The sequence below is a fragment of the Pterocles gutturalis genome, unplaced genomic scaffold (genome assembly GCF_000699245.1).
Source record: "Pterocles gutturalis isolate BGI_N339 unplaced genomic scaffold, ASM69924v1 scaffold13978, whole genome shotgun sequence".
NCBI lineage: Eukaryota > Metazoa > Chordata > Aves > Pterocliformes > Pteroclidae > Pterocles > Pterocles gutturalis.
The window spans coordinates 1-19,625 of record NW_010123267.1 but is presented as its reverse complement, the minus strand read 5'-3'; the positions used below and the strand labels follow the sequence as shown (position 1 = coordinate 19,625).

Genomic DNA, 19,625 nt, shown 5'->3' with positions numbered 1-19,625 from the left:
TTGTTGGATTGCTAGATAGTTGGGTACCTCTTATAATCAGCTGCTTGTCTAAATGTACAGATACATGGGAAACTTAATATGTTCAGAAAGACATTTGGCTTTCTAGCAGTGCAGAAGAAAAGGATTAGTCTTTTCTGACCTAGAAAAATTGTTGGAAAGACAGACCTGCAAGTGTGCAAGTTCAGTGGTATTTGGGCAAGTGTGGAGATGTGAAGAATTCTATTTGTTCAACTGTGTTATGTTTCTAAAGGATAATGCTGAAACTATTCTTCTGCAAGAGAAAATGAGCCTTTCTAAGGTCGTGTTAGAAAGATAGTGTCCCTGCTCATGAGGGGCGCAGAAATAGCTTCATTCAGCTCTGCTAGAAGGACCTGCCTTTATGGATCTTTGCATAATACAATTGTTTCTGTGTGTTGGAGTAGCATGTTGCCAGCCTTTCATGATCATGGAGTTGACAACAGTTACCATCTATCTAGACTCACACAACAGACTTAAATGGTTTTGAATAAACTTCTTATGTAATACGTTTGCTTCCAGCATTTCAGGTAAAGGTATGATTTTCTCAGGAAAGAATAAGCATTGAAAAATTCAATTTCCTTTCTGAAATGCAGCTATGGTGGTTAACAACATGAAGAGCTATGTGATCACTTGTGATTGCATGGTTCAACTTGTCTCACTGCTTAGACATCCAAACAGTGACATTAAGCTTAGGCTTTTATGCAGAAGGACAACTGTGAAACATATGGCTGGATCATTTAGGAGCTTTCAGAGTGAAACTAGAACTTTTTTCTCTCTCTTTTTTTTTTTTTTCTTCTGACAGAGCTTGAAATTGCCACCAGCCTCTCTTCACTCTTATTTATTGTTAGTGATGCACAAAGACACAAGACATAGTGCAAGTTGTCTTCAGAATAAATGCAGTAGGAGAGCGGTTGGAAAGCTTGCATTGTGCAGGGAAGGATGCTCTGGTGCTAAAATGGCTGGCAGAGCACAATTTTCACATGTCATCTTTAGAATATACCTCTTTCAGAAAGATCTCTCAGAGAAAATTACAGTCCTTGGAAGCTGCTGCCTTTTGTGCTGCTGTAGTGAGTAGTAAGATATTTAGGACATTTGATACTAGCAGAAAGCTGATATGATGTCTTGCAAAAAAAGTTTCCTGAACAGGTCCCAGCTGTTGGGCTGCCACAAGTGCCCAGCAGCCAAGGGAATATTGCTGTGGCTGCATATGCTGCTCCAAGACAGCAGCAGTGCTGAGAGGAGAAATCTCTTCAGTGTCTGATCATACACAACTTGTTTTGATTTCTCTATTGCATATATCCAGGATGAGGAAGAGGAAATTAAAGGGATAAAAGAAAAGAACAGAAAGAATTCTGCAGTGGGAAATACTGTATAGGATGTTACTTTTCCCTGAAAAGCCTTACTTAAAACCACTTTTCATTTGATAACTGCATTCTGCTTTTATGTTGCAGTTTGAGTAGTGGAGTGACTGTTTTTATGCTAACAGGGGAGGAAAACAGATCCAGAGCTAGTGTGCTGTGGAATAAAAGCTGTCAAATCTGTCATTTTTAACTCCTTGCAGAAAACTTGTCTGTAAAGTAATTCAGAGCTGCAGCCTTCAAATTTCAGACTGCATTTAAAAGGACCAGTTGAATATTTCTGATTTTTTGTTATTACTGTAGCTGGAACAGTCTGCCTTCTCAGCACACAAATAAGGCAGTACACCTTGGATATTTTACATTTTGTTCAATAGAGCTTAAATTTTAGCTTTGAATTTGAAACAACATATATTCTTAGACCTTCTATTGGGTAGGCATATGTCTTACCAGGTTTGATTGTTATGAGAGTTTAATCTCATTTTGTATTTCAATTTGTAATGCTCAAATTTATTTTAATTTGGAAGTAAATCCTGTTGCCTTCAGCCTTAGTGCAGTACGTTCTTGGGTTGGTTTTAGACGAGTGCTGCGTGATTGACGAGAGCAGATTTGCCTCAGAGTGAAGGTACTCTCCATGAAATCGCCCTGCAAAACCGAATTCTGCTCCTGAAGGAAAGAACAGCTTCTTCTGGTGCATGCCTCCCTCCTTCAGCTGCAGTCCTCTTTGTCCCAGAAGTAAGCGGTCATTTCTTTAAATGACTGGTGTTCCTCTGGCACAAGAATCGATTGTTGGCAAAGATAATTGTTTGGAGGTGAAAAGACACCTGCACATGACATGTGAGATGGTGGATCTGATGACTCTGCCAGTGTTCTTTTCCAATGAATATTAATGTTTTTTCCAAGTACACAGTCAGTATCGAGTGGTGCAGTGTGAATGCCTTGCTGCTGTTCTTCAGCAATTTGTTTAGTACAGGAATGTTTAACACAGGAGTTCAGTGTTACAGAAGACATTAATTATGGTTCTCTTTCTTGGGTGAATGGAGTATTATCAGCTACTTCCAGAATCCACAAGTCTCATTTCATTCTGCCTTTATCATCACTAAACCTGTACAGCCCCAGACTTCTGCTTTTCTCTGTGCCCTCTTATCAGTGGTGAAAGGTATCCGGTGTCCTGAAACAGATGAGGATCATCATCTGGATGAAATGATGGATTTGGGACATTCAGCATCTAGTTAATATTTATGATAGTAGTAAGTTTTTATTTAAAACAAAACTTTTAGGGAAACCCCATTAGAGTGGCATGAGCTGAGCACGGTTAGAAGAATGCTGAACTGTTCTCCTGTACATCTTCCTGCAAAAGAGGTTTGTGATCTGAGAAACTCCTGCTTTACCAGCCTGTAGAATTGTTCAGGGATATAGAAGAATTTCAGACAGTATCGAATCCCACTCAGCTTTATTTATGTGGTAGTTCTTTGTTCTTTCCTGTTGCTTGATATTGTATTGCAGGTATTTTATTTTTTTTACCCTTTCTGGTAGTAGTTATTTTTTACATAGTTTTCCCCCTAATTAAATTTCATTTAGTTACAGAATATGCATCTTACCCAAAATATTTTTTCACTAGTTTTCATGGAGAGGTAGCAGGATTTGCAGGCTGCATTTTAGGTGAAAAATAACAAACAAAACCTTTATTCACTGCCACCACAAAAATGTTGAGAAGGTGGTTTTGTACAGTAACAGAGTTTATTATGGATGCAGTTCATAGCCTGTGATCCGTAGGCTTGGAAACAGATAACAGGTTGTGAGTTGCTTGCAGAGAATATAGAGTAGTTCTGTATTTTGTAAAGTGGTAAAAAAGGTGTTGGACATTTGCATTGAAATTTGTCATGAATCGCTGCTCGGTACAAAGTATCTTCTTGAAGAGTTATTTTCATGGGGAATTCTTTTCTGCTTTTTAGAGCTCTCTGTTATTCTCTTCCTTTTTCTGATAGTGAACCCATGGAGATGCTTCCAGTTATTTAGATACGGTGTTAGATCTTGACAGATGGATAGATTTCCATTATATCATACTCCTTGAAAGCAATACTCCCTTTTACCTGTTTATACAGTCTTGTATCGGGTAGAATTGTATCCAGTTATACTTAACATTTCTGTAAAAGTAGAAAAAGTGAGGAGGAAATGGACTGGTTTTTATCCAACTCCTTTCTCCACCCCACTCCCCTCCACCACCTCCTCCCCCCCAACTCCTTCGTAGAATTCCTGGTCGGACCTCTTTGTTTTGCTTTAATTCTTGGCAATGAGTAATGATAATTCCCCTTCTGAGGATGATGGGAGGTAGTTTCCTTAAAGCTGGAAGATCTTTGAATTATTTGGTTAATTATTTACCTCTTTCTCCTCTCCTCTCCTGTAAGAGTTTTGCTTTTCTTGCACAAGGTTGATCTTCACTGACTTTGTCAAAAGCTTGGATTTGGGGATCCTGTGTTGTCTGTTAGCCATGCAAGCAAATAACCTGCACTGTTAAAAGACAGGAAAGCATCTGTGGTAAATTATCTTTACATTGGAGTGTTTCTATTTTGTCATTTGGTTTTGTTTAGTTGCAGTGCAGAGGGATTGACTGATACATTTGTACCCTGGAAAATTCTTGTTATTGCCCTTCTTACTAAGGGCAGGGACAAGTGCAGGCTTTTAATTATAATAATATTTTCTATTGTTGCTGATTTTTTCAGATGAATGCACTGGACACACTTGGTCAAACAGCGTTGCACAGGGCTGCGTTAGCAGGTCACTTGCAAACCTGCCGGCTCTTGCTGAGTTATGGCTCTGATCCTTCCATCATCTCTTTACAAGGCTTCACAGCAGCACAGATGGGAAATGAAGCAGTGCAACAGATTCTAAGCGGTAGGTAAAAATAAAGGCTTGTGTATTTGAACTTCTCCTTCTCACTTTCCTTTACACCTGTGGGTCTCATTTCTTTTCCAGTGCAAGAGGCTTGCTGTAGTTTTCTCGTCCCTCCCTTCTGCCATCAGGTGCACACATCTACAATATGTACTGCGCAATACTTTTCAGAAGAAATCCACAACAGAAAAAAAAGAAAAAAAAGCCCATGTCAATTCAGTGATTTTGTGCAAATTGGGAAGAAAATAAACATCTTGTGGATTTAGAGCATGCTGCTGTACAGGGAGGTTGTAGGAAGGCAGATGTGGGGAGTTTGGTTTTTTGGTAACAAGTTCCAAGGCAGCTGGAATATTGCTGAACATATGGGAAACCTTTTTCTTCTCATCAGCCACCCTGTGAGGTACTTAAGTATGGAGTCACAGAGTGTTACTGGCAGATAAGTACTGATAGTTGCTAAACTATTTGAACTTTTACTTCAGGTCTCCTGCTTCTACAGCAGAGAGGTTTTATTGTGAAAGTACTTTGGATACAGTTTAGATGACACTGTGCTTAGGTAAATAGATGTTTGAAGAGGGTGCTAATATTTTTCACATAAGTGCTTGAGAGTTTACGTCCTCTTACCCATGTCACTTTTTAATTGTTGTAAGTAGGGAGAAGAGTAGTTGCATCAGTAGATACTATAGAACAGATTACTTAACTTACAGTGAGATATACGTATATAGTCAGAGAAAGATATCCAGATAGATGAGAAAACCTATGGTAGCTAGAAACTTCATTTCCTTCAGTGTTCTCAGCAGTGTTGCCTTAAAGTAGGAAAATAAGAGGCATTTTACAGCAGTGCAAGGAAGGATTGTTCTGAAGTATACCTACTCCTGCGACATCACTGGTTACATATAGCTGGTTACACAAGTGGCATTGCCTGTTTAAAGTACACACGTGACTCTGTGTATGTGTATTGAGAGAGGAGAAAGTTAGCTATGAATCAGAAGAAAGCAAACATATCCCCTGCTGTTAAAGAGAATAGGAGTTTGATCTAAAAAAATAGTAAGTTTACAAGAATTCTGAAAACACTTATATGGTTTTTAATTAAAAATTCATTTTCACTGATTTGCCTTTTCTAAGAAAACTAATTTCAGCTGTCATGCTGTACTGCTTTTCATTGGAGAGGTAGCAGCGGTGTTAAGGACTGAAAGATTCAAAAGCTGAAAAAATGCTTGTAATGTAGGGTTGTTGATGCTTTATGTTCTCTGTATTTTGAAGCTAGTAAATGAATGCTCAAATTGTTCATAAAATATTACTGTATGTTCATTTTTGTAAGATTGGGTTAAAGAATTTTTTTTTAAACGTTGGAGTTGTTTTGATAGAGATTGTTACCCGACTTGTGTGTTTACACCTTAATATATTTTCCGTATAGTGCTGGATTTTTTTTCTCGCAATTGATTGCTGAGCTACTTCCCAAATGTGAGTTAACTATGAAAACAGCTTTATGATGGCATAGTGGCCAGTGGATACAACTTTACGCTAGCTGCTTTTGATTTTGATTGCAATTGGTGGGAGTATGGCCACAGGATGTAAGAAAACTTGTCAAATGAGCTTGTTAATTTTTTCAAAGGCTTATTAGAAGATGCTGCTAGTTTTGCTTTTCTTGAAGAGTGAGATGAGTTTTGTTTCTTTGCTCAGTGCAGCCTTTTGGTACCCAATCTAGTGGAACTGAAATTCCTCTTTCCTGTGGTGATTAGATTATATTTCTGATTTATTTCCTTTTTTACCCTGACCGAGGTCAGAGTCTTTGCTATCTTGTGAAGACAAGGACAGGAGTCAGAGAAGAGATAAGCAGTTGTTAAGGAGCAGACCTTTGGATCCAGTACAGGACTTAGCCTCGTCTATTCTCTCCCTACCTCAGGATGCTGAGGTGGTGGTGCTGCTGTGGGGAGTGATGGAAGGAAAATAATTGAAGCTTAAGAAGGTGTGAGCTGAAGTCTTAACCCACTCTGACAACAGGAGTTTGATGCTTGCTATGCCCTGCCCTCAGTCTCTAAGTTAGTTTGTGTGAAACCCCTGCTGCCATCCTTCTCTTGCAGCATGTGTTTGAATCACTTAGAATCATAGAATCGTTTAGGTTGGAAAAGACCTTTGAGATCATTGAGTCCAACTGCTTGTGAATGGAACTGCTCCAGAGGATCGAGGTAGACTCGAGGAAAGGAGCTGGCAGCTTTGTCTGTATTAAAGGTGCCACTGTCCCTCTTCCCTGAGCTTTCTCAGGCTTTCCTTCAACTGAGGGCATTCCTTTATCCAACAGTTGAGCTTGTAGGAGTTGCTTCTTGCTTCCTCCTCCTCCTTCCTGCAGTGAGTACAGAGGCAAGGAGGTAGCAAAAGGCCACAAAACACTGATCAAGAAGAGAAAACAGGGCTGCAATTGGAAATACTACCTCAAAGTGAATTGATAAGTTGATGTCCTTATGTAAGAATGGCTAGTTAAGAAAACAAATATATCTTTCTACCCATTCTCCACTCCTGCCATATAGTCACAGATTACATTGCAAAGTCAGGAATTGCCTGGACTCTGCAGAGACTCTGTTAGTCTGTAAGAAGTACCTTCTCACATCATCTGCTCTTTCCTCTCAGGGCATAGTACCAGTTCTCTACATTTTAAGTATTGTTGATGGAGTTGCATGCCCATCTAGGATGAGGTTAGCCTAATGCAACACTCTGGCTTTCTTACAGCATTCTTACAGAGGATTGCAACCCCAAGTTCTCTTTGCCATGTTTGTTTTGCACTAGGCAGTCATTTCTGCCACCAATCAGGCAACATGCTGCCAAATTCCATAAATCCTTGAGCTTGAGTGGAGTGGCTTCTGCAATGGAAAGCAGTTTCTATTAAAAATTATCAAGTTGGTCTTTTCAGCTCCTTTGTGAGCAACACTGAAGAGCTCTAGGGACAGCAAATCCATTGCTCCTTTCCAGCCACTTCTTCCTCTTCCCTCAGCCCATGCTTGCTTTCTCACAGCCACATTTCTAATGAGAAGTAGGGTAAAAAAAGTTTTGATTGAGGCTAAAACCTGTCATTGTCTTACAGTCATTTAAAGGGGGGGAAAAACGGTTCTAAAGGTCTCCTTTTAATCACTATGTCATTCTTCTGATCCTATTTTTAACCACCACATGTTTATAACAAGGGAAGGATCTCATGGTTGCATACTGCACTTCATAGCAACCGCAGCATCATAAAGCAGGCGGTCGCCATGTAGCCAGAGCCATCTTAGAAATCCCATCGCCTTGTCACCGCTTCATCGTGCGAGACATGTCACCAGTGCAGAGGCTGTAATTCAGAGCACGTTTAACCCTGGCTGTGTTTTGGTACCTCATGCAGTTTGATGAAATTTTTACGAAAGGTGCTTTTGATCTTCATCAAAACTTTTAAATCTGTCCCAGTGAGCATGTAAGATTTCTTAAATGCGGAAATGGTCATTTTTACCATACATAGGATTAGTAAAGCGTTGAAATTCCATTTGGCAGAATAATGTCAGCTCTAGAGTCTGAACCTGAGTGGTTTACACTGAAACTAAGGCTCCTTATTCAGCTGTTCAGGCAATATGAATTTGAACATCACAAGTCCAGCTGCAGTTTGACAAATGACAACAGACTTCTCCCCCTGCCCAGTTTGGAAAGTAAGTTGAGCACAAGTTAATATAACTTGATGATCCTAAGTAATCCTAAACCATCTTTTTTTTCCCTGTGTAGAAAGTACACCTGTGCACACATCTGATGTGGATTATCGGTTGTTAGAAGCATCCAAAGCTGGAGACTTGGAAACTGTGAAGGTAGGTTTGAACAATTCACGTTAATTTTCCACTTCGTATTGCTGTGCAAGGCTTGTGGAAGCCTCTGCTACAAAAGTTGTGGAAGTAGTATCCAGTTGATGGTAAATCATAAAAAATAGGCAAATATCATAACTTTTTTCTAGAAGGTAGTGCATTAAGATGTGCTGTGGTGTTTCTCTTGAGTTTTTGGCTGTTCGTTCTCCCAGTCCTTCACACAGTCATGTCCTCGATGGACTCAGATGCAGTAATGAAGATGCAGCTGTAGTTCTTTAAAGTGGACCCTATGGTCCTGAGAAGCACAATTTAGTGGAAGCAAGCTTCAGGTGCGTGATTCAGAAGGCAAGCAAACAAAAATGGTAACACTAGCAGACTTCACCTTTTAAGCCATCCTTAATCTGAAGGTGAAAGGTCAGGCCCTGGCATCCGAGCATCACAGGAAGGGTTTGATCTTGTCTTTCATACTTGGTCTGTGGGCAAAATAGCCTGCAGATAGACCTTTCTGCATGTGTTCTCACCTTGGTACATATCAATATTCAAATATCAGCAGTTCTGTGCACCAGTGCCTCCTTTAACTGCCAAGCTCAATATTTCTGTGTTTCTGAAGACAACACAAGCTGGAAAGGGCAGTGTATCTGGACAAAGTTACATGGCTTTGAACCTGGTGCTTGATGATTTAGAGGCTCACTCTTTCTAATACATTAGGAATGTCTTCCTACTGCTTCCGTAATGTAAGTCTTGTTTGTTATAGAAGTACTTTCAGACATAAATTTAGAGCAGACATTTTTTTAACTTTGCCTAAGTGGAAAGACATTTCCTGAAACCTAACTTCTAAAATTGTGTATTTAATAATAAATGGATCAAATTTTGTGTTGAGAGGGTAGTTTGGGGTTTTTCTTTTGTTTGTGGGGTTTTTTTGTTTGTTTGATTCAGTGGTTTTTGTTTGGTTTGTGGGGTTTTTTTATTTGTTTGTTTTGGTCCTGATACTAGATTTTGGTTTCTTCTTTTGTCTTTGCAGCAACTTTGCAGCCCTCAGAATGTGAATTGCAGAGATTTGGAAGGCCGTCATTCAACGCCCCTGCACTTCGCTGCAGGATATAATCGCGTATCAGTGGTGGAGTATCTGTTGCACCATGGAGCAGATGTGCATGCCAAAGATAAAGGGTACATTTCATTCCATCATATGCTCTGCTGTTTTGTATTAATGTGGGACTTCTACTCACCTCTATTCATTTTGTTTCGTATTTCAGCAGCCGTCATGTTTTTCTCTTGAAATTTTTTCTCTTTTCTTTCTTCTTGTTCTGCATTGTTCCTGACATCGCTGTAGGGAGATTTATAGACCGTTAAGGCATACTTGGCTTTCTGTCAAAGCCATTGCCAAGTACATATCTGGCACTGCAATACATAAGACTTTGTACTTAAAAGCAGCCTTTAAGTTAGTTTAGGTGAACTAAAATTAGATTTGAATTGCATGGGGTGACATACCAGGGTTATCTTTGTTTGTTTTTCTAAATTTGTTATTTAGCTTGTATTATAAAGTTAGTTATTTATTCAGTTATATTCAGTTAAATGATGCTAACTGTTTGCAGGTTTTTGCAGTATTTGCAAAGCAATCATGTAGAATAGCGTGATTATGTTTGGTCTTTCACTCCAATATATTGATTCAGGGTGGGGGATAATTCATTTCCAATGCTAAAACATTTCCAATGTTGCATCTTCAGGCTCTCCCTGAAAGAAGTGTTTGATTATCTTCCTGTATATGTGTATATATATATATATAGTGCAGTGCTTACTAGTAACTGTGCTTCAAACCCGTTGTATAGTTGTGGGTGGTTGACTCTGGCTGGATGTCAGGTGCTCACCAAAGCCACTCAGCTGGACAGGGGAGAGAAAAATATTACAAAGAAGCTCATGGGTACAGATAAGGACAGAGAGAGATCACTCACCAGTTACCGTCATGGGCAAAACAGACTCAACTTGGGGAAAAAATTAATTTAATTTATTACTAATCAAATCACAGTAGGATAGTGAAACAATCTTTAAAACACCTTCCCCCAACCCCTTCCTTCTTCCCAGGTTTAGCTCACAACTTTCTCTACCTCCTCCACCCCAGCATCACAGGGAGACAGGGAATGGGGGTTGTGGTCAGTTCATCACACATTCTTTCTGCTGTTCCTTCCTGCTCAGGGGGAGGACTCCTCACACTCTTCCCCTGCTCCAGCGTGAGGTCCCTCCCATGGGTACAGTCCTCTACAAACTTCTCCAACATGAGTCCTTCCCACAGGCTGCAGTTCTTCAAACTGCTCCCGCATGGGTCCCCCTCCATGGGGTGCAGTCCTTCAGGCACAGACTGCTCCAGCGTGGGTCACCCACGTGGTCGCAAGTCCTGCCAGCAAACCTGCTCCAGCCTGGGCTCCTCTCTCCATGGGCCCACAGATCCTGCCAGGAGCCTGCTCCATTGTGGGCTTCCCATGGGGTCACAGCCTCCTTCCATCCAGCATTCACCTGCTCCTGTGTGGGGTCCTCCCCGGGCTGCAGGTGGATCTGCTCCCCCATCACCTCGATGGCTGCAGGGGCACAGCTGCCTCTCCATGGGCTGCACCACGGGCTGCAGGGGAATCTCTGCTCTGGCACCTGGAGCACCTCCTCCCCTCCTTCTGCACTGGCCTTGGTGTCTGCAGAGTTGTTTCTCTTGCATATTCTCACTCCTCCCTCTGGCTGCAATTGAGCAGTTGCACAGCAACTTTTTCCTCTTCTTAAATATGTTCTCCCAGATGTGCTGCCACTGTCACTGATGTGCTCAGCCTTGGCCAGTGGTAGGTCTGTCTTGGACCAGCTGACATTGGCTCTATCAGACATGGGGGAAGCTTCTAGCAGCTTCTCGTAGAAGCCCCCCTGTAGCTCCCCCACTGTCACCTTGCCGTGCAAACCCAATACAATAGTGTTATACCTTTTCTGAAATTTACACTCAGATATCCAAGGTCAGAACATCAGTGATCCTCGCAATTTAGTGTTGGGCTGTTGTTAACAGCGTTGAAGTTACTTGCTTGTGGAAGTAGTAACATTGGTGCTTGCTAAGTATTTAAAAGTCTCACAGATAAGAACTGAAGGAAGATAGTGAAGTTTTCATTGATGTTTTAACATCAGGGAAATAAAGCTATGAAAATTGGAAAGACTGAAAGGTATCAATAATGTCAGGTGGAAGTGGGAGTTTTATCTACTGGAACTTTGAATATTGGGGCTTTTTCTGTAGTTATTAATACTTTCTCTTTGATCAGTGGCTTAGTACCCCTGCACAATGCCTGTTCTTATGGACACTACGAAGTGGCTGAACTCTTAGTGAGGCACGGTGCTTCTGTCAACGTGGCAGACCTGTGGAAATTCACCCCTCTACATGAAGCAGCAGCAAAAGGAAAATATGAAATCTGCAAGCTGCTTTTAAAGGTATGTGATCTGGAGTTTTCAGGGTCTTTAAATGTGTATGTGTTTATTTCTGCTGAAGATTAATGAATGCAAAGTTAATTACATTCAGTGAGTTCTTCGTGGTGTCTTCAAATCTTATTTTCGTCCTATAATTGTCAGGTGTTTTTTTGTGTAATGTCAGTTCACTCACAAAGAATCATCAGTACAGTTACTTTTTCCAGTACATCTATTAATACTATTAGCCAAGTAGGGCAAGACTCCCAAACTGGAAAAAGCAGCTGAATTTGTGTAAGAATCCAAAAATCCCACCTTAGCTTATTCGTCCCTTTCTGGAACAGTTACTGCAGTTACGTAAACCTTTGTTGAGACAGAGCAATAACTGAAGGTGGGTCCTAAATGGTGTCTGGCATGTGTGAAATCTAAAACTTTTATGCTAATGTTTAATTTATCAAGCTCCTGGAGAAAATGCATATTAATATACTGTGGAACAAATATTCATTATAATTAATGAAAGAACCTGTAAAAAGCATGAGGTAATGCCAACGTGTTTCCAGTGAGAAACATGAGTTTGAGAGACTTCTTAACATAAGATCATATGCTGCCATGGGAGGGCAGACACTGGAGGTCTCTGGAGTTTTCTGACCATTCCCCTGGGAATGTAGCCATTTTTTGTGTTCGGAGAATCCTGAATGGATGTACAACAGGAGATAGAAACTGCTGAATTTTTTTTTTTTTTTTGACATCACTCTTGCACAAGAGCCAAATATGCCCTTAAGGTAACACACTTCTGTAAAGCTCTGGATGTCTCTGGATATGTGCTTGCAGGGCACTTTGCTTAGGGCTTTTCCTGCTGTGTCTTTTATGGCAGATGGCACTGCTGTCAGTTCTGCGGAGCTGTGGATGTTGAGTTTGACTCCTGACTTGCACTCTTTCTGTCTTGTTCTGCTTGAAGAAAGAAACAAAAATGTACAGGCATTTTGGAGAGACTTTCTTTTCCCATCACCTTTCTTTAAAATTACCGCCTTCATTTGTTTCTATGCCTTTGAAGGAGTCTCAGAAGACACTGCTTCTTCATTTAGATATTTATTCTGGAGACTATTTGAATAGTTCCAAGTTTCATGAGTTTTAAATTAAGGGACCTAAGGTTGTATCTTGGAGAAGTTGTTGCAGTTTACAAGGCTTTGTGCAAAGAATGGTCTCTTCCCAAAAGCACCACAGATGTGGTCTGTCCCTTGCTGTTTGCCCTTTATGCCGTGAGCATTGCTGTACTGCTTCCAAATACAAGGCAGTTAATTCTTTCTGCTCTCCCCATCCCCAGCTCATTCCCTGTGGCTCACACTAACATGGTTTTGCTGGCATCCCCACTGAGAAATGGCAGGGTAGACTTGCTGGCAGGGATTGGAACACTGTGTGTGGTTATTCTGAAGGAGCCAGCCAGTGAACGATAGTGCCAGCAGCTGCCGCTGCCTTATCTATCTTAGTTTTTTCCCCACTGCTGCTGAGAGTGAACAGGGAAGGAGCTGTCCTCCCACAAAATTGTATGTGGACATGACTCAAGCCACATGCTGTATGTAGGTGTCTGTTCCTCTCCTCGTCCTGTGTTCTTATCGCTGGCTGCTCTGCATATTTTACCAGCACAGATATACTCCAGCAGCCATCCGAATCCACTTTCTCTGCTGTCCCACCAAAATGTTTTCTTCACTGCTTTCCAGGACCTGTAAACTGCTTAAGATGGTGCAGTTATCTATTGGAAAGCACAGAAATGAGTATTGTTCTAGTTTCAGTCCGAAACAAGTGCCTTTCAATAGCAGGGTGGCATTTAGTGAAACTCAAGGCTTGGTTTCCCTACTTCAGAAGGGTGTGCTGAGGAAACACCTCTGCCAGCCAGTTTGCAGGAGAAGGGGAGGACTGGCCAGCAAGGTGTTTGCGGTTGGCTTTTCTTAAGCACCTGCTGTGACAGTCAGGTATAGCTATATGCAGTATATACCTGCTTCAGTTGCAAGTAGGGCAGTGGCAGCTCTCGCAGAGGACTGCCATTCCTGCCTGTAGAGTTGAGATTTGTACAGCTGTGTTGTAGACTAGTGCTTTAGGCCTCAGCCTCCTTGGTTAATTCTCATGTACCTACTAAACTGTACAGTCATTACTTTATGATGGCAGGTCGGCAAAATCCCCTGCCTCCTATCTTGTGCCACAAAATAGGGACTCACGTGCGCTGCTCTGCTCATGGTTGTGACAATAGTATTCCATGTTGCAGCATGGAGCTGATCCAACAAAAAAGAATCGAGATGGGAACACTCCTCTAGATTTGGTGAAAGAAGGAGACACTGATATCCAGGACTTACTGCGAGGAGACGCTGCCTTGCTAGATGCTGCCAAGAAAGGGTGCCTGGCACGAGTGCAGAAGCTATGTACTCAAGAAAATATCAATTGCAGAGACACCCAGGGAAGAAATTCAACACCGCTACATCTTGCAGGTGGGTGACTCACCAGGTTTTGAGAGTTTTTATATTGATGATAGGGCTACAGACGTTAATCACCATTGCTATGGCAGCTGTATTTCAGGAGGTAATACAGTACTGGGAAAAGAGGAGCTTTTGCAGTTGAAAAATTGCTTTAGCTTTTCTGTCTAATAATTCTTCCTTAGTTTAACTCTCCTAATATCCGATTTCTTTTCATGTGCCTTTTCTACAGCTGGTTACAACAATTTGGAAGTAGCTGAATACCTTCTTGAGCATGGTGCTGATGTTAACGCCCAGGACAAAGGAGGATTAATCCCCCTACATAATGCAGCATCCTATGGGGTAGGTGCAGGCGTTCTTGCCAACAAGGAACTCCTTAAGGTCTTATCCAAAGTCAGTTATTTTTCAGTTGTCTTGCTGTGAATATAGTTCAGGTTTTGATGGCATTAAATATTTGTTGGGCTAAGTTGCTGTTGTGAGTCCCATTTGCAGTCCTACAGATCTAAATAAGACACAGATTCAGGTGTGCTGTAGCACTTAAAGGCTGTGGTTTGGAAAGATCACTAGAACATAACTTTTATGCAGGTGAGCAGATACGCAGCATTAAACAGTGTTAAATTTGGGGTGACTGTTAAAACAGAAAAGACCTCAAATTGTTGCTGAAAGACTTGTACGGAAGGAAGAGAACAATACCAGGGGATTGTGTCTAGGTGATGACAGGGAAATGGAGGTCTCTTACAGCTGATCTCTGGTGGGGAGCTATTGCTAATGCTGAAGTGTGGAAAAGCTGCTGAGTTTATAGTATGGGTGTCCTCTTGGGCAAGCTGTCTGCAGAGGCTGATTCAAACCATTTTGGGTGAGACAGGCCCTCCTTCCTCCATATAGGAGGAAATATCTGTGTGTGTACCCGTTGCACAGATGCCTGATAGGTTGCTTATAAGCAGCTGCTAATTGTGGATGAGGTGAGAAAGAAATCTCTTGCACATAATTGTCCAGAGACAGTGCTTGGGAAGCTCCCAGCAGCATGCTTATGGTCAGACAGAGGACGTGAAGTTCAAGAAATAGTGATTTTGATAGGTTTCGTGATATGCTTTGTCTGTTACTACCTGGCCCTGGCACAAGAAGAGCAAAATCTGGGAGAGATGATCGTAGTAGAACAATGATTGCTTTCATTTGAGAGACAAATGAAATAAAAAGTACAGTGTTCACCTTGTTTTTAAGGAAAGCATATCAATGAAACTCAGCCTGCATAATTTGCTTTGGTTCTTTATGTCAGTCTGTGATCCCAGTGTCCTAAAGAGCAAAAAGCTCCAAATCCTGATGAAGATTTAGAAATGCAGCACAGAGTTCTTTTGTGATTCTGGGTCCTAATACCAAGCAATATTGTTCATCAGGATCTGCCATAAGCATTACATTTCCAGGACATTGCTTAGATCTAGAGATACATTCTGTTGCAAAGATTGTGTTCTTTCTTTTCAAGCATGGGTGACCAAAAGACACATTTTACGCAAAGGGAAAACGTTCCTTACTGGCACAGGGAAGTCTTAGAGATATGTTCAAGCCGATTATCCCTCCTAAAAATCATAATGCCAATCTAATCTGGTTGCCTTATTTTCTCTAGGAGAAGTTAACAAGGCAGTGTTTGGTGCTTTTGTATCAACTTATTTAGTGAAGCGGTGCTGTATACCTTTTCCTCGCAAAGTATCTTCAGTTCTCCCACCTAGCACTTTGTACTCCATGTCCCTCAGTAGGGTTTCATGTGTCAGAAAAGCCACAGGAGCAGCAATTGCTTTAAAAATTTGTCAGAGAGGAAAAATAAGATCAACAGTCATTTCAAACCACTGTTATTCAGGGACCAAGCCCTTTTATGAGAGCTGCTGAGAGTCACTTAATTGCCATTGAGAGGAAAAATGAAGTCCATTGCCAAGTCTTTGTGCTTCTGCTTACAATTTCAGTGTTTCACACTCCTACCTACTTGGTTTGACTACCTGCTCTTTTATTTCTTAGCTGTATTGCACAAGTAATTTTACTGGTCAGAGGCAGACAAAAACTTTATTTCAGTGTTCTGTTCTCTTATTTTAACTTGGGAGACTTCAAGGACAGGCTATTGATGGAAGTGGGGTTGTAAGATCATGTAAAACAGTTGTCCTTATGACACTCATAATGCGTTTTATCAGCTACTGTTCTCTCATAAAATATGATTGGAGAGAGAACAAATTTGTGCTGCCACAGATGGTTTCAAAGTCTTGCAGGAAATTGAAAGAAAGAAATAAAGTACAACAAAGGCTTCTGTGCACAGACATTTAAGTGGTGGCTCAGCAGTACAACACGTTGATCTTCAGAGCTCCTAGTATGGTACCAAAAATGTTGTAGTCTTGTAAATTTGTGTTGCCAGTTCAAATTTGTCTACAAATATTTTGTCAGCTAACTCTATTGGTTTTATGCTGGGTCAAGTATCATGTCTGCTCCTGCAGCTGGCACAAACTTCATGCTATGTACTTTGGGTGATTTGGCAGAAATATATTTTTGTGCCTGATCCCAATTATACATCTGCTGGTGGATGATCTGGTAGTGTAAAGGTACAGATTTAATGACCGTGGAGCTGCAGTGTGGAGTGGTACATGAAGTATGCTGATACATAGACACAGGAAGCAGAAAAGTGAGTTAAAGAAAGGAAAGAGAGATTACAGAGCACTCTAAGCACCATAACCTCCAGCACAAAAAAGGAAATACCTATTTTACCAGTGTCACGTTGATTAAGATGTTCTTGTGTTTTCCAGCATGTGGATATCGCAGCGCTGCTGATCAAATACAACACATGCGTAAATGCAACAGATAAATGGGCTTTCACACCACTGCATGAAGCTGCACAAAAAGGAAGGACACAACTCTGTGCTCTGCTGTTAGCTCATGGAGCAGATCCAACAATGAAGAATCAAGAGGGTCAGACACCACTGGACCTGGCAACAGTAAGTTCATGTTGGTGTGCTAACCACACACTGCTCTGGAGGATTTGTTCTGCATATGAAATGGCTTTCTGTGGCTCCAGGTGATCAGCGGTGCTGAGGCAGGGGGAGATGAGCATCTCCAGGGTTCCTGTTTGTGCAGGGTCCAGACTTTTTCCTTTGGCTGAGGTCTTAATGTGGCTTGTGATTTAAGGTTTGTTTCTGCTTAAGGATTTGCTCCTGGGACCAATCTTCTCATTGCCAGAAATAAACCCATCTGAAATGTCCCCAGTGATGGTCAGTCTGTGTACTGTTGGTGATTATTTCTTTGAAACTAGGAGGAAAATCAGATGGGCCTTTAGAAGAATGGGTTCATTTAGAGGCTGATTATGCTCAGTGCATGCGTATTACCTCAGGTTTTTTTTTTACTAACTCTAAAACAACATTCTAAGATGTGCAGGTGGCTATCAAACTTTTTCTAAAACTGGCACCTGAAACTTTTTTGTTAATGGTGGCAGTGGCAGCTGGTTAAAAAGCCTAATAAGGTTCCGCAAAAATGTGTATCCCAGGTTAACCAGCCTTGATGGAACAGATAATGCAACTAAATTGGACCCTGTGTCTGGTTCTGGTGTGAGTATCTCTTAAGGCCATTGATTGATTTGTGGAAAGTTCAAGAAATATCTTCCAGAATAATCTGAGCTTAGAAAACTTGCTTTGTGATGAAAGATACAAAAACTATTAGATTTCTCTGTGGAAAAATAAGGATGTCTTAATCATGTTCTCTGGGAACGTGCAAGGAGGAAATTCTTGAAAATGAGGGTCCTGCTTAATTTAGTCCAAAAGGCTAAATCCAATTGTTAGCTAAGTTCACACTTCTCTTGTAGCTCCTTTCTTTTTTTCTATTTTAACACTGTAAGGTGTGATTATGATGAAGGCAGTGGTAGAATCCTTCCATTGAAACCTTGATCCAGTACAAAATGCTTGACCAGAAGTTGAGCCTGACAGAAAAATTACAAGGCAGCATTGCCTAGCTTAGGTTGTGAAGGATTTCAGACAAAGTGGCAGCGTTGCTCTTCCTGGCTTTAACATCTCTAAAGTCATTCTGCCAGAAAGGAAATTAGATGTACCGTCTTACGTACCTGTACAAATGGGGAGAACCCGATCCACCTATGTCTGAGCAGCGAGTCAGGATGTTCTTACAACCCTGAATTCCCATGTTACGAAAGTTGGCAGTTTTCTTTTTAACAAGGGAACAGATCAATCAATTACATTCAAAGAACAGTTCTTTCCAGGGATTGGTGACTTGTGATAATAGAACCTCATGTTGAATGTTTTCCTGTTTTTTTTCAGGCTGACGATATCCGAGCTTTGCTGATAGATGCGATGCCTCCAGAAGCTTTGCCTACATGCTTTAAGCCTCAAGCTACTGTTGTCAGTGCCTCCCTGATCTCACCAGCATCTACACCGTCCTGCCTCTCCGCTGCCAGCAGTATAGATAACCTCACTGGGCCACTGGCAGAACTAGCCGTAGGAGGGTCATCGAATGCTGGTGATGGAGCAGCAGGGACTGAAAGGAAGGAAGGAGAAGGTGCATTTGCTGCTGGACAAGTTTGCATTGCCAGAAGTACAGTAGCTCAGTATAACAATAGGCCTTGCTTTATCTGAAAAGCATTTCTGACTAGCCAGAAAATATTGTACAGCTGGAACTGTTATCTGCATTGTAAAGTGTCTGCTGCTTGCTCTCTTCTCATGTGCTCCGCCAGGAGCACTGTTGGCTGTTCATCCATGTTTACTGTTGGTGATTAGGTGCCCAGATGTTCATTGTTGATTTTATACAGAAAATCTAATGGGAATTATCTTGATAGAAGGAATTACAGTTGTGATGGCTGGGAGATTTTGCTAAGGCTTTTAATTGATTAGTGTCTGGAATGCATGCTTTATGTCAGCATCTAGGTGATGACATAGCAAAAATACAACCACCTTTCCTTCCCTTCTCTTTACAATATGAGCCTGTATTTGCCACAGATCATTTGTGGTTTTTAAACGTTGATTCTGAGGAGGGGACAGTGATGAACTTTGCACTGACTTTTCACGCAGAATCAGAGTTCAGAATTTTGAGAATCAGTGGTATGATTCTGAGGAGGGGACAGTGATGAACTTTACACTGACTTTTCACGCAGTGGAAGTGGATTGTTTATTATACACATAGACAAATTGATTGTAAAAAGAAACAGAGTTCAGAATTTTGAGAATCAGTGGTATTGCTTGGGGTTTTTTTTAAAGTTTGTTGGGTGTTGTTTTTTTTTTTTTAATTCAGGTGCATAGGATATAATGACTTGTTTCTTCTCTTATAGTTTCTGGACTTGACATGAACATTACCCAGTTCCTTAAAAGCCTGGGTCTTGAACACCTTCGGGACATCTTTGAAACAGAACAGGTAAGTAACATTTCTACTTGTATGTTTAAAAGAGAGACTAATAAATTTGAGTGACATTTTAATTCCCTAATTGAAAAAGAGAAACAAAAAAACTCAACTTCACATCTACAGAAAACCAAGTATGTCCAAGAAAACTGCAAATGAGTCACCAGATATTTATGGTGAAGTTGAGAAACCTGTGAAATCTCTTTTGTTCTTTGATTCAGATATCCAGTCTTTCACTTTCTTATATGTACATGATGAGTGACAATTTGCCTTGTATTCTGAGAGTTACATCAGAC

The 19,625-nt window shown here is 41.0% G+C and overlaps 1 protein-coding gene across 1 annotated transcript in view; it reads left to right on the top strand.

Annotated features, from left to right (window-relative positions):
• Window positions 1–19,344, top strand: part of LOC104460683 (tankyrase-1) — a gene marked incomplete at its 3' end in the record, with an annotated part of 116,138 nt that extends 96,794 nt beyond the window's left edge. The window contains exons 12-20 of the mRNA XM_010077847.1: window positions 4,097–4,268; window positions 8,004–8,083; window positions 9,099–9,244; window positions 11,359–11,524; window positions 13,758–13,977; window positions 14,195–14,304; window positions 16,743–16,931; window positions 18,258–18,495; window positions 19,262–19,344. Coding sequence (XP_010076149.1) covers window positions 4,097–4,268; window positions 8,004–8,083; window positions 9,099–9,244; window positions 11,359–11,524; window positions 13,758–13,977; window positions 14,195–14,304; window positions 16,743–16,931; window positions 18,258–18,495; window positions 19,262–19,344 — 1,404 coding nt within the window. The remainder of the gene's footprint in view (window positions 1–4,096; window positions 4,269–8,003; window positions 8,084–9,098; window positions 9,245–11,358; window positions 11,525–13,757; window positions 13,978–14,194; window positions 14,305–16,742; window positions 16,932–18,257; window positions 18,496–19,261) is intronic.
• Between the last annotated feature and the right edge of the window lie 281 nt (window positions 19,345–19,625).